Below are 14,137 nucleotides of genomic sequence, written 5' to 3'. Positions count from 1 at the left end.
TATGATGAAAGGGTGTGTTTATAGAGCTGATTTTTTTGTTTGTTTGCTTTTGGGGTTTTTTTGTTTGTTTAATTTTTTCATTTTATTTATTTATTTATTTATTTATTTATTGGCCACACCGCGTGGCTTGCGGGATTTTAGTTCCCCAACCAGGTATTGAACCCATGCCCTCGGCAGTGGAAGCACAGAGTCCTAACCACTGGACCGCCAGGAAAGTCCCTAGAGCTAATTTTTCAAGTTCAGAGGTTGGTTGTTCCCTCTCTTAGATTGTCTGGCTTGCTTGTTTCTTAATCTTTTGCTCTTGTAGGAGGTCTGAGGAAGACTTCTTTGGTGTCAACCTACTGGCTCTCATAGACAGGAGATACTTCCAGAACTGTTGGACAGTCACGGGGTAATATGGTGGAAGGTCCTCTGGTTTTGAGTTAGGAGACCTGGGTCTTCCAACGTCTGGCTCCTCCCACTTCGTAATCCTGTGAACCCGAGGAAAGTACTCCGTTTCTGCAGATCTCAGTCTCCGTCTGCAGTGCAGGCCTGACAACGGCTCCCAGCCCACACCAATGTCCTTACATTGCAGTAATGTCCTTATTGGAAACATGTAGCATGGAAACATGCTACAGGGGAGCGTTTCTTAGGCAGCGATGGAGAAGGTTGATGACAGACCCCCTCTGGGTGGCATTTACATTTGTGCCAGAAGGAATTAACTGAAAAGCTTTCGATTGGTGCACTGCTCTTGTTTCATTATTAGGTGATCTTATTAATAATGCCTGGATGAAGTTTTTGTGTATCTGTGGAATCTGGCTGTCTGTCCGCTCTCTCCCCTGGGCTACTGTGCTTTGTCTCTTTCACTTCCCTTTGCCTACTCTGTGGCTCCCACAGAAATGGCGCTGTGTACCTTTCAAAATAGTAGGGAATCGTGATTTTGACAGTAGAGTAGAATAATCCAGGCTGGAATAGACTGAAGCTTACTGTTTACACCAGTCATCTCTGAAGGGAAAAATGTTTACCAAGTGAATTAAACTCGCAAAGTTCAGCAAGTCACGCTGTCGTGCTTTTGTGATCAAGTGCTTATCGTACGTGCATCCTGCAGCAGGACTCTTGAGATTGCAAGTAAAAGAAGCACAACTCAAAGCTGGCTTAAACAGTAAAGGGCGTATTGGTTTACGAAACTAAAAAGCCAAAAGGCCACGGTACTGGCATCGGGCAAATCTTGATATGGGTCAGCACCATTCGCTACGGGTCCGGATTTCTTTTTTCCATCTGCTTTGCTTTCCCTGGTGTCAGCTCCTCGAGATCCTTACATGGCTTCCAGTGGGTCATAGGGCCACATGCACCCTGTTCCCAGCATCCCCGGGAAGAACTCTCCCATCCCTTCTTATTGGATCTGCTCTGGTCATGTGACCAGGACACGGTGGCAAAGGGGAATGAGCTGTGCCGACCGGCTCAGTCCAGATCATGGGCGTTACCTCTGTGGCCACGTGGAGCCCTTCGTGGAGGCTGGGGACTCTCCGTCCCCATCTGTTCATGACGGCTGGTTGGTCAGGACTCCTGTCAATCAACTCTTAGTTATTAGTTCAAGTTAGTATATATGTTTTAAACCCCTCCATGAAGACCTGTCCAAAAACATGTCGTCCTTGTCTTTTCTCATTGCTTTGCAGCCCACCATGGAGTCTCTCCTTCTTCCCGCACCACCGTACCTGAGGCGTTCCTGCCACCTGGGACCATCGGGACCTCGGTCATGGTGACCCGTCGCACCAGTGGTTTTGCCAGCGCCCCTCACGCGTTGCATGACCAAGGGTGAATTAGTTCCGCTGGGAGCCCCGGGTTCTTTGTGTAATTTGCCCTCTCGGCAGAGTCGTTCGGAATGTTTTCTAAGGTGACGTATGCGTCACAAAGAGCAGCCCAGCTCTCTGGGTTTCCGATCTGGAGCCTCATCGTCAGAGGCCACGTCTGCCCGTGCCCCGGCCTTAACGTGCCGTCGTTATAGATTCTAGAACTTGGGGTGGAGCTTGCCAAGGCCTGAGCTGCTTGGGAAACCGGTTGCCAAATCCCTGGGGCTAGATAGGGATTGGAGACAAAAACCGGTGGGGAAATCGTGGAAGCTGATGACGGAAAAGTAGTGACCTCAGCCAAGTGGAAGCTGCCAGACTCCTACAGCACTGCAGGGCAGGGAGACCCGCGTGTGGGTTCGTTCTGTTCCTTGCTGGGTAAGGTACAGAAAGAACAAGCTCCAGCAGTGCTCAGGGGCACCTGTGTTTTCCTGCACTTAGAGGTTTAGATTCCAAGGTACCTGCCGACACTTGTTCAGAATAGCCCAGTTTCTGATGAAAACCAGTAACTGAGTATTTGTTTTCAGCGAGATGTTTCTTAAAGGCTCCCAAAGCACTGGTAGATTTATGCAGTGTCTACATAGCTGTCCTTATCTAGGCTGTTCTGAGGCAAGTTAGGAGATGGAGAGGATGGCCAGCTAGGTCCTCTTTGCTCTCCTGGTAGCTATAGCACCTGGTGAGCCCTTAGCCAGGCACTGTTCTGATTTGGGGCTTTGCGTGGCTCTCGGGATCTGACCGGGGATGGAGCCCACGCCCTCGGCGGTGAAAGCGCGGAGTCCTAACCATTGGACCGCCAGGGAATCCCCAGCCAGGCACTGTTCTAAGCACTGTGCATGCACTGCCTTGTTCCTCCCCTAACCCCACGAGGGCACCGCCTGGGAAGGACAGGTCTCTTGCTCCAGGTCACTCGGTGGGCGAGGGGCAAAGCTGGGGTTGATCCGAGGTCTTCCCTCCCGGTACTACACTATCCCCTGGTGATTTGATCTCAGTTAATTTTTCTTAAGGGGATGCTTTGTCTGAAGCCTGGAGTATATATTGATTTATGACGGGTACTTGAGGGAAGAGAGAGGTGGTTAATCATTTCACATACATTGTTGCCACATTTTAGTGGCAAAAAACCAACATGTGTGGCTGTGACTTCCTGACCAGAAAAACAAAGGGTAGTAGGAACCTCTCACTCCCACTTGAAGCAGCCAATTGAGACTTATTTTTAATTACTTACTGAGTCTGCGTGGACCAAGCCACTGTGAATGAAATTGTGGGTTACAGGGCCTGGGCGGGCGGCAGGGAGAAGATAGGTGAGTTCAGTTGACTCTTGTATGGATTATTAATAGAACATAACATAGAAGGATCTAACCTTGCCTAGCAGATGAATTAGAGGGTAATTAGCTGCCATGGAAAATGATTCTTTTTCTGCACAGTTCATCATAAATTTCTTGTGCATCCTTAGAGTATTTAGATCGGGCTTCGCCCTGGATACGTTTCATCTCTAGTAGGTTGAACTCAGAAGTGTAGTTTACAGGTAGGAGTCTGAAGTGATGATTGTTGACCAATGAACAGGAGAAGCTAGAATGATGGGACGGGACAGAGCGATTTCTCGTGACCACTGAGGACTCACCCTCACCCAGGCCGGAGTCAAATGACATTTACCTACCAACCGACGTCCCAGCTCAGCACCCTCCCCTTGTCATTCACTTCCTGGCCTGACTGGACTTGGAGGCCATGCCCGGCCAGGAGTGAAGGTGAGGGTGTAACGTGGAGACGAGAAGAAGAAATGGGTACACATTCTGGGATTCAGCCAGTCATAAAGCGTGATTCCACTCGAGGGCTCCCACACAGCACAGTAAGCTTTTGGAAATCCTGAGTTCCAGCAGAACGTGAGAAACCCTGCCACAGACGAGAAGTGTTTGTTTGGGGGTGCACAGCGTTGGGGGCAGAAAGTCCTGAAAATGGGGCAGGGGAACGTGGAACTGAGCCAGTCCCGGAAGGCCGCAGGAGCTTGGATGGACAGAGCACAGAGGAAAAGGCCAGGGAGAGGGCTGGAGCCAAGGCCCAGCCCCACCAGGGACAGGCAGGGGACCTGAAATGGAGGAGGGGAAGGGGAGTGCGTCGAGAGGGCTCAGGGGCGAGGCTGGTGGGCCAGAGTCTGCAGGGGCCGCGAGCCACCGAAATCAACTTAGACTCAGTGCCGAAGACCGGTTATCCGCTGCGAGGTCTTAAGCAGAAAGGGGATCTGGTGGGAGCTCTTGAAATAATTAAGAGGCCTTTTACCTTATAAAGCAGACAGTCGTCCTCCTTTTACCTGGTGGCGGATTGGGGTGTCATAAGCACTTGAAGCTTGCGGGATGCACCCACGCCCCCACGTGGAACACATACCTGGTGCCTGTGTCTGGCCGACTAGTCCACTGCGTGCTGCTGCCCTGGGAGCTCGTGGAGAGAATTTCAGTCTCAAACGGTTATCGCCAGTTGAACCGACTGTAATTAAACATTACATAAGCCTTGTAAGTGCGCAGAGAAAGTTATCTTATCTTGAAACAAAGTTGAAGTTTTGGGAAGATTCAGTAAAGGCCAGCCACTGCAAAAAAAGAGTTTGGGTTATAACAACCATGAAAAAAATCAGAAGGGGCGCTGTCAGTAAAAGCTAGAAGGATTTTGGAGCAGGTTGCTTCTCAAGGGGTCTGTAAGAGTTCTCTCTCCACTTAAAGAGACACTGCAAACTGTAGACAGTGCTTTATGGATAGAGATTTTGCAGGAAAGGGACCTAGCACCCCACTAGCTCTCAGGGAAGGAAGGAGGGAGTAGAGGTCATATTACTTGGTTCTAACCAGTTTATTCCTTCTCGTCATTGATCGTTAGACAGATGTGTTACGTGATGGTGCCTCCAGCTCTTCCCAAGTCTTGTCATTTCCACTGCTTTTCCGTTTTGTTCTGAGTCCTGGGCTGTGGGGACCGTGCTGGGTGGACGGCCTCAGGGCAGATGTTTTCACTCAGAGAGTGATCAGAAGTGTAAAGGCCTTTATTTAGTCGGGGTTGGTCTGCCTGTGATTTGTTATTAGATCCATGACTAAATCGTGGTTCCTCCCCTGACAGCAAGGATATGGATGGGCTTGTTTGTTTCTTTTTTGTTCTTTTTTTTTTTTTTTTTCCCCTCGCCCTCACCTCTAGGGCTTTAGTGGACACCGGTGGTTAAGCAGATTTTAAGATCGTTGATAGGAAACCTCTTAACCATTCCTTGGGTACATGTGTGTAATGTGCGTCAAACAACCACTGAATATAGTCAGTCGGTCTCAGCTGGGGGTGCACGATAGATGGATAGTACATGAGGCCGGAGGTCGACTGGGGTTAATGCCCCCAGCAGTGCTTTCGTGCAATGCAGAGATTGCGGATGGCCAGGAGACAGTGATTAAAACTTGGAGCATTAACAGTATGTTATGCTGTGGGAATAAAATACATTTGGTTACACTATATAAAGAACGTTTCCCCCACAGAAGGAAAAGGGTGGACCTCTTAACGTGTCACTTGAGGGTCGGAGAAGGATCTGCCTTGCGTTCCTGCCCTGTTTGGGGTGGACTTCTTCTCTGCTTCAGTAACTTCATCGTCTCTGAAGAGAAAGTTGGATCTCTGTTGGACACGTGACAACTAGATGTGACAAGTAGATGCCAAGGTGTTAAATTCCCTGTTAATCCCAATCACACATTGTGCACGTCAGTTTCCGTCTTCAGTCTTACACGTTTTGGGGTGGAGATTCAGACTCATGTTTTTCTTGCCGTCATTCACCGCACTCGCCATCTACGTATGCATTTCAAGAATTAGAGCTGAAAGTTACATGGTAGCAACTCTGGCAAAACTGACTACCTACCAGCCTTCCCATTTCTGATGCTCCATTTTGAAATAGTTTTTGCTCTATGTGGACTTTGTCACCATTACATTTTTAATGGTACTGAAAGCAGAAGCTTTTCCTGGCAGGTAGATGGCTGTTGCTTTGCAAGTGTTTGCACTGTGTTTAAGGATTTTTTTTAAACTGTTGAAACGAAACTAGGTGCTGTATCACCCTGGAATACTATGTTCTTTTCTCCCAACTATATTACCTCCCACTTACTTTAAGTAAAACCATGACACAGAGGGTAGAAGATATCATGGTCCTTTTCACAGGACTTTTCTGATTGCTGAGATGTATGCACTGGTTTATTTTAGCCGGATGCCGTTGTTATGCCCTTGAATCCTATAGTTAGCTCTCCTTTTTCTAATTCTAAATGGTCCATCAGGTAACTTTCTGATTATAAGTTGGCTTCTTGGGTTGGTGGGCTTTCAAGGGAGAGAACGTACAGGTTATCTGATGAGAATATTGCCACCGTAAGGAGAGGGGTATTTTTCATTGCACATTAAGACATTGGCATTTCATCTTCATTCATCAGTCTCTGTCATCCTGGTAAAGATGAGTCCACCTGGGGGCAAGATCTCCATCGGGGCTGAAGACCAGACCCGGACACTGAGAGGAATCTCCCAGAATATCCCCACTCTAGGAGGCCATTTCCTGGGCAGCTTACTTGCTGCTGCTGAAAGAGCTCTACCATCCTCATGCTTTTCACGTGAACATAAATAGTTACTATTAAGTGTTTTTGTAACAGTGACTAATAGTGTCAGCTAGGGATGGGTGCCTTTGAATGAATACAGTATCCTGTCAGAGGAAACTTCGGGCAATCAGCCGTATGCCCACCCGTGTCCGGCTAAAGCTGAGGTGGGTAGAGTTGCCTTAACCTCAAGGCAGTCTCCTTTAAACCCACAGTTTACGTTGTCTAACAAGGATGAAGCATGATGGAAAAGAATTTAAAGTAAGAATCATCTCTTTTTTTCATGCGCTCAAGATAAGTAAGGATCGTTTGCACGTTGGAAAGCATCCTGGAAAACAAAACCTGGTAGCAAACCAAATAGAAATCTCCTGGCGGCCGACCCTCTCCCCAGCTGTATTCAGTTATGGAACAGCTGTCCAAGAAAGCAGAGCATTATTTGTTCGTTTCCAGCAATTTCAGAAAGCTGTTTTTTAACCCCCAGTAGTATCTTTCTGCAGCCTTCTAATCTCTGTAAGGGTTTTAAAAGATCTAATAACCCACACTTGTATCAGGCCTGAAGTTACCACTCAAGCATAAAGAGACGCCCAGTAAGTGTTCATGTGAAAAGAATTATAACCAGGGTTTTATTTCCTGCAAAATTTTGCACTGTGTCACATCATCACGTATAGATGTCCTGGCTTTTAGTCAGCGACAGTGTCTACTATCTGTTTCTCAACTACATGATAAATAATGTAAGATAAAAACCAGATCTGTATGTATTCTTTGCATAACTACGGAACTGGAAACAGCTATCGGGTCAGTTTCTATTTGAAACGTTTCATCTTATAGAGAGGCTGGGTCTGTGCAGTTTTATGAGCTTATGATGATATGAAATGATGTAAATTGCAGTTGGCATGGCCTTTTGCATTTGAGGCGCAAACCACTCTGATTTCGAAGCATCCATTTTTTTCCTCTCTGTTTTGTTTTTTTTTTTGCGGTCCACAGGCCTCTCACTGTTGTGGCCTCTCCCGTTGCGGGAGCACAGGCTCCGGACGCGCAGGCTCAGTAATTGTGGCTCACGGGCCCAGCCGCTCCGCGGCACGTGGGATCCTCCCGGACCGGGGCACGAACCCACGTCCGCTGCATCGGCAGGCGGACTCCCAACCACTGCGCCACCAGGGAAGCCCTTTCCTCTCTGTTTTTATTAAAGGGTTTAGGTTTCTGACTGGGAAGGCTAGTATTTGAATATATTGAAATTTGAGACTTAGAAAAAAATTCAAAATGTTTGTGTTTTGGTTTTTCTTTGTGGTTGAATGTTTGCCAGAGAAGTTTTTATTTTAGTGAAAGTTGTACAGAATTGTAAATGGTCTGTTTGACTGTGAAACTGGGTCATAGTTTTAATGAAAAAAAAAAAAAAATGTGGAACAAACCTGTTGGGTGGCTTCTAAGATTTGAAACTGATTCATTATAGGAAAACCATATGAGCTACCTTATCTCTTACGTAAAGCATTTACTATGGTATTTCAAATATTCAAAAAAGTATATATCATCTGGATTTTCTCTCCCCAGTAGCAAAGTTGAATGTCGAAGGAAAATCTTTTATATGGTAGCCTTCCTGAGTCAGGCCACAAAATGATCAAATGTAAGATAAACCAGTGTGCTTGTGACAGTAACATGAATTTAAATGCCAGGATCAACACAAAAGTCTGCCCACATTCCATCACCATTATACTCTCTTTTCAAATACATTCTCTAGAAACCATTTGCTTGAGACAAATTTAAAGTGAGTTGAATTACCTAAGCTCTTGCATACCTTTCACTGATAATTTTCAGCACTTTTCACTGCACGATGTTACGATAACTATGTAGGAAGAACTAGGAGAAGACGCTTTCTTATGGGCATGATTGCCATGTCGTATAAAATGATCTATTTAATATAAAAGCTTAAGTAATTTTACCTGCTGTTTTTATATCTTAAATTAAAAGGGCTCCAGATGCTGAAGAGTGTCATTAAAATATTTTTGTATATGTGCTGTGCCTTCCCTGAGTTCCTTGATTGAGGAATGTTTTGCTTTTGTTGGTTTCCCCGCCCCCATTCTACTTTTAAGAGTCTTCCCTATATGTGTTCAAAATCCCTGGCCAAGTCTTATTTTTTAATTGAGGGGCGATGTATTTTTTTCTTTTGTGGCAGACATGGGCTTCCTGTTGGAATGAACAAGTGACAGAAAAGAGAGGCCGAGTTTCTGTGACTCGGCTCCGTACGTTACCGAGCTCAGGTCCAGCTGCTTGCCGCCTGAAAGCCAATATTCAAGAGACAAGTGTTGATAGAAGGGAAAGGTTGCTTTGTTGAGGAAGCCGGCAACCTGGGGAGAAGGTGGAGTCGTCTCCAAAGGCCAACCCCCCCCCCCTTGTGGACCTGGGGACAAGAGTTTTTAAAGGGGAGTCAGTGCCTTGGTGGAGAGAGGGGGGCTACGCCGGACAGAACAGCACAGTCAGCGCGACAGTCCTCTTTTTTTTTTTTTTTTTTTTTGCGGTATGCGGGCCTCTCACTGTTGTGGCCTCTCCCGTTGCGGAGCACAGGCTCCGGACGCGCAGGCGCAGCGGCCATGGCTCACGGGCTTAGTTGCTCCGCGGCATGTGGGATCTTCCCGGACCAGGGCACGAACCCGTGTCTCCTGCATCGGCAGGCGGATTCTCAACCACTGCGCCACCAGGGAAGCCCGGGACAGTCCTCTTGAAATTGGCCCTGGGCTGGTCTGATGAGTCTCATCCTGATTGTTTAAGCACAGCGAATCTTTACTCCCAGGGTCGACGTGTCCCCGTTTCCTTGAGGCCAGTAATCGGAACTGTGGCGGCTTACGTCATGGCTACGGTCTGCTCATCCTGTAGTGAATTTCTTCCCCCTGGTGAGGGTTTCAGGATCTACAGGACAGCTCACGGGATATGGCTCAGGATGTTAAACCTATATCCCTTGAGGAGGAACTGAAGGTCCGTGACTTTATTTAATGACTCACTTACTATTATCTTGTCCTGTTTGACTGCTTTACTCTTCTCCTCCATCTTCTCATTTCTCTGATTCAATTCAGGTTTTGACTAAAGGTTTTCTACAGACTGGAGGCAGGCAGAGGACATGGGGGTTGGGGGGTCTGTCCCAGGAAGGCCCTGTGGGGTCCTGCTCAGCTTTAAATAGCCATCCCATCCACAGGCCAGAATATTGACATGGGCATGTGTCCTGTGCTTCCAGAGGTCTCTTCAGCATCCTTTTGAGCCTGACTCTCTCCCTCTAGATAGCTACCCACACACCAGCCTTCTTGGTTGTCCTCCGAACACTTTGATGGTCTTTATACTGAAGTGGGAGTGGGAATGGGTGTCCCACTGGCGACTTTATGGTTCTTCTTTTCTCGCTTCAGTTCCCTCTGAAGCTGCTTATCCCTCGTGAACCATCAAGAGGCCTCTGAATTTCCTCCTGTGACTGTCAAATGTCACTGCTTTCCCGGGCACAGTTTGGGACTGCTTCGTCTTTTGCTTTTAGCGAGAGGGACGGTACAAGCGTGGTCCGCAATAGAAAAGGTCTCTATACCCCCAGGCTGCGGGCCAGGCAGCGGCGCTCCCAGCGTAGCCGCACGTAGACCCCCTAGAAAGTCTCCAAGGGATGGGAAGAGAATTAAAATATTAAGCACACTTAGAAGGATATAAAGGAAGTTGAAATAAGCATAGAATTAAGTGTAACAGAGGAAAAATAAGACTGCATACACCTCGCAACTCCTAGAAAATAACCAACCAAGTTGATGTTTTCTGAACCGCCAGGGAGGAGCCAGGTTTAGCCCTTGATAGGGGATTGTGCCCGAGATGCCTGTCCTCCGAGGTCCAAAGGGGAGCGTCTTGGGTGACACGAGCTGCTTGGAAGAAGATGAATGGCTTTCCCTGCAGGAGGCCGTCTTTCTGTTCGACATGCTATCCACACATGCATCCGGGCTCGTGACCCTTCTCTGTCGTGGGATTTTGTTTCTCATCTGAGTAGCTCCTGCCATCCCAGAAGGGCCGAGCTGGACCTCAGCGCCACCCGGAAAGAGTCCCTGATCTCTTTCTTCCTCCAAATTCATTCGCCCTGGGAATTAAGGTGGAGGAGTCTTGAGCTCCTGATGTCCTCGTAACAAATGTCATCATGTCACTTTCCTGCGAAGAAAGTTCCAGGGTTACCCATCACTGAGATCATTCATCTCTACACCTCTTGGATTGCATGCCTCTAGCAAGAAAAATGGAACATATGCCCCTACTAGGTGTACATATAAATTATGTTACGTCACATGTATCTGTATAAAATATTAGTACAACTGGATGTCTTTTTTAGGTAAATGTATATAAGTGAGTTCCACGCTTCAGTTTCGTGACCGCGGGCTCACAGGGTAAATCCAGACCTTATTCATGGCATCAGCCTCCTCTGCTGCTGACCACAGCCCTGCCTCCTGACCGTACAGGTTTGCTTTGCTCTCTGTCTGCAGACAGTTCACGCAGCCTCTGTTCAGGCCTCCCAGGGCCCCATCTGTCCTCAGGCCTCCGTGTTTCAGGGGTACCTCTCTTTCTACACATGCCTCACTTTGTCTGCCATGACCTTTCTCTCTCCTTCTCCCTTGACTCTTGAAGGTCCAGTTTTCTCCCCTGAGCGCCTTGTAATTTTTCATCAGCTTCTCCCTGAAGATATCTGCTTAGACGGCTCTCCTGATAGACACTGAGAATCCCAAACGTTGCTTGACTCTTTCCCCGTTGTGTCACCCAGGCCTGCTTCAGGACCCCTGGTGAGCAGAACACCTTTTTTTTACATTGTGTCAGAGAATGTGTGAGTTTATCTGTGGAATAAATTCATAAAAGGAGACCTTGTCAAAGCGTATGTGACTTGGGTGACTTGTGACTTGGATGGGTGTTGCCAGATTGCCCTCCAGCGGGGTAATGACGACTTGTGTTCCCAGTAAGAGGGAATGTTGAGCGCCCGTTTTGACACAGTTATTCCAGGACAGTGCATCACCCAACTTTACGATTTTCGCCTGTCAGATGGGTGGAAACTGGGGCCTCACAGTTACAGCTTTTTCTGTGATTCTGCTTAAACCTTCGCTCTTGTTGAGGATTAGAAGAGAAAGTGATGGTGTCTTAAGAGGTAAAAAGGCCCCCTTTGGATGGAGGTGTCCATCCTGCCTCAGTCACTGTGTCAGCATCTAGAAAACTGGTCCTGAAAGCTAGAATGGCTCCTTAGAAATCAAGAGCCAAGGGCATTGGATCCCTTAGAAGAACCTTCTCGTCATAAGAGCAGGGCCATAAGAAGCCCTTCACTTAGCAAGTGCTAACTTTGCAGTTTGGATGGACACCAAAGCACATCTTTCCAACACATGGGGAGTGAATGGTTTGGTGAGGGAGGAAGCCACCCCCTGGGGTGATGTCTGTGCCTTCCCAGAGGCAGCCCAGACAGTCTAAACAGAAAATACAGCTTCTCAAACCAAGGAATGCCTGTCATTTCAAACAGGCAAATTATACACAAGAGTACTCGTAGCATTATTTATAGTAATGCAAAGCTGGAAACAACCGACAAGTCCAGAATAGGGGATAATTATATGACATATCCGTAAGATTGGAATGTTATGTAATCTTTAACATACCTTTTTAGTGACAAGGGAAAATATCTATATGCTAAATTTAAGTTTAAAATGTACAGGTAAAATATAACCTTCTTGCTATAGAAAGAAAAATGGCAATAAATCAAAAGCAAAAAAAACAAAAGCAAAAACCTGAGAGGAAGTATGCCAGCATGTTAGATTTAGTTGCCTCTGGGAGATGGGGTTGTGTGTGGGGGATTTTTTTTCCTTGCTTCTTCTTTATATTTTCTCTGTATTAATTTCCTACCTTATACTGGTGGTCAGGGAGGAAAAAGGTAAAAATCTCAGCTCCCTCCAGCCCCTCCTTGTCCGCAATAAAAAGAACATCATACCGTCTTAAGGCCTGAGCTTGGGACTGAGGGGGACACCAGGTTGGTCCCAGGGGAACAGAGATGGGTTGCCAATGCAATCATGGTCTCAGCGAGCCTGATGTGGTAGAGGAAACTCTTTTAATTGAGGAGAGCGTTACTCAGACCTTTGCGAATAAATCCGTGTTTGCAGATGTACTGAGTCTATTAGAATTATGGGATAATGTGGTATCAAAGGTGATTTTTCCAGGGCCCTGTCACAAGCACCCTCCACAGTAAAGACATTCAGCCACAGAGAAGGAGGCCCAGCCATTTCTTGTGATGTTGATGATGGTGAGGATGATGATGAATATGATGGTGATGATGTTGGTGAGATGATGGTGATGATGATGATGATGTTGGTGATGATGGTGATGATGACGGTGATGATGATGGTGATGTTGATGGCAGTGATGATGAATGGTAGTGGTAATGGTGGTTGGTGATGATGATGACGGTGATGGTGATGTTGATAATGATGGTGATGATGGTGATGATGAATGATGGTGATGATGGTGATGGTGATGGTGATGATGGTGGTGATGATGGTGATGATGGTGATGACACTGATGGTGATGATGATTTGCAATAATACTGATGATTATAAATTATGATGATAGTGATGATGATGAATTATGATGATGGTGACAATGGTGATGGTGACGGTGATGATGATGGTGATGATGATGATGTTGGTGATGGTGATGAGATGAATGATGGTGATGATGATTTGGTGGTGATGGTGATGACGGTGGTGATTATGGTGATGAGACGAATGATGGTGATGATGGTGATGACGATGATGGTGATGGTGGTGATGGTGGTGATGGTGATGACGATGATGGTGATGATGGTGATGACATTGATGGTGATGATGAATTGCAATAATACTGATGATTATAAATTATGATGATAGTGATGATGAATTATGATGATGGTGACGATGGTGACGGTGATGATGATGGTGATGATGATGATGTTGGTGATGGTGATGAGATGAATGATGGTGATGATGATTTGGTGGTGGTGATGGTGATAACGATGATGGTGATGGTGGTGATGACGATGATGGTGATGATGGTGGTGAAGATGATGATGGTGATGGTGATGATGGTGATGATGGTGGTGATGTTGATGGCAGTGATGATGAATGGTAGTGGTGATGGTGGTTGGTGATGATGATGATGATGACGGTGATGGTGATGTTGATAATGATGGTGACGATGATGAAATTATGATGATGGTGATGACGATGATGATGGCGATGATGAAGAATGATGATGATGGCAACGACACTAGTACCAGCTGACACGTACGGAAGGATAGCTACGCACCAGGCACACTCTACATGTTCTGCACTTATCACACCGTATAATTCACACACAAAGTATACAATGGGTTAAATGTTATTACTTCTCCCATTTTTCAGATGGAAAAACCAAGAGAGAGATTAGATAACTCAACCCAGTCACCCAGCTAGTAAATGGCAGAGCTACATAGCTTCAGAGTAGAACCCAGTCTGCCTTTTTTTATCAGATGGATCTAATGGGTCTAAGCAAGTCAGGGGAGAAGCAACTATGGGTGGTGATGGAAACTTCTATGTTTGTATGCATTGTGGAGGCAGTTACATGGGTGTGTACATTTGTTACCATTCACCCAACTGTGCACTGAAGATGAGGTGTAATCTAAATTATACCTCTCTCAAGTTGGTTGTTTTAAAAAGGGCTGGAGGTATCCCGTTTCCCTAATTCCAAACTGGAGTCTGAGAA

At 46.5% G+C, this 14,137-nt stretch overlaps 1 protein-coding gene across 4 annotated transcripts in view; it reads left to right on the top strand.

Moving 5' to 3' along the window:
- Window positions 1-14,137, top strand: part of FAM171A1 (family with sequence similarity 171 member A1) — a 131,273-nt gene that overhangs the window by 33,557 nt on the left and 83,579 nt on the right. The window contains exon 2 of one of the 4 annotated variants that reach the window (XM_067030480.1): window positions 1,656-1,794. The exons of the other annotated variants lie outside the window; for them this stretch is intronic. Within the exon in view, the coding sequence (XP_066886581.1) occupies window positions 1,785-1,794 (10 nt within the window). The 5' untranslated portion in view covers window positions 1,656-1,784. The remainder of the gene's footprint in view (window positions 1-1,655; window positions 1,795-14,137) is intronic. 4 annotated transcript variants of the gene reach the window in all.

The sequence above is a fragment of the Kogia breviceps genome, chromosome 3 (genome assembly GCF_026419965.1).
Source record: "Kogia breviceps isolate mKogBre1 chromosome 3, mKogBre1 haplotype 1, whole genome shotgun sequence".
NCBI lineage: Eukaryota > Metazoa > Chordata > Mammalia > Artiodactyla > Physeteridae > Kogia > Kogia breviceps.
This window is presented reverse-complemented; position numbering and strand designations above follow the sequence as displayed.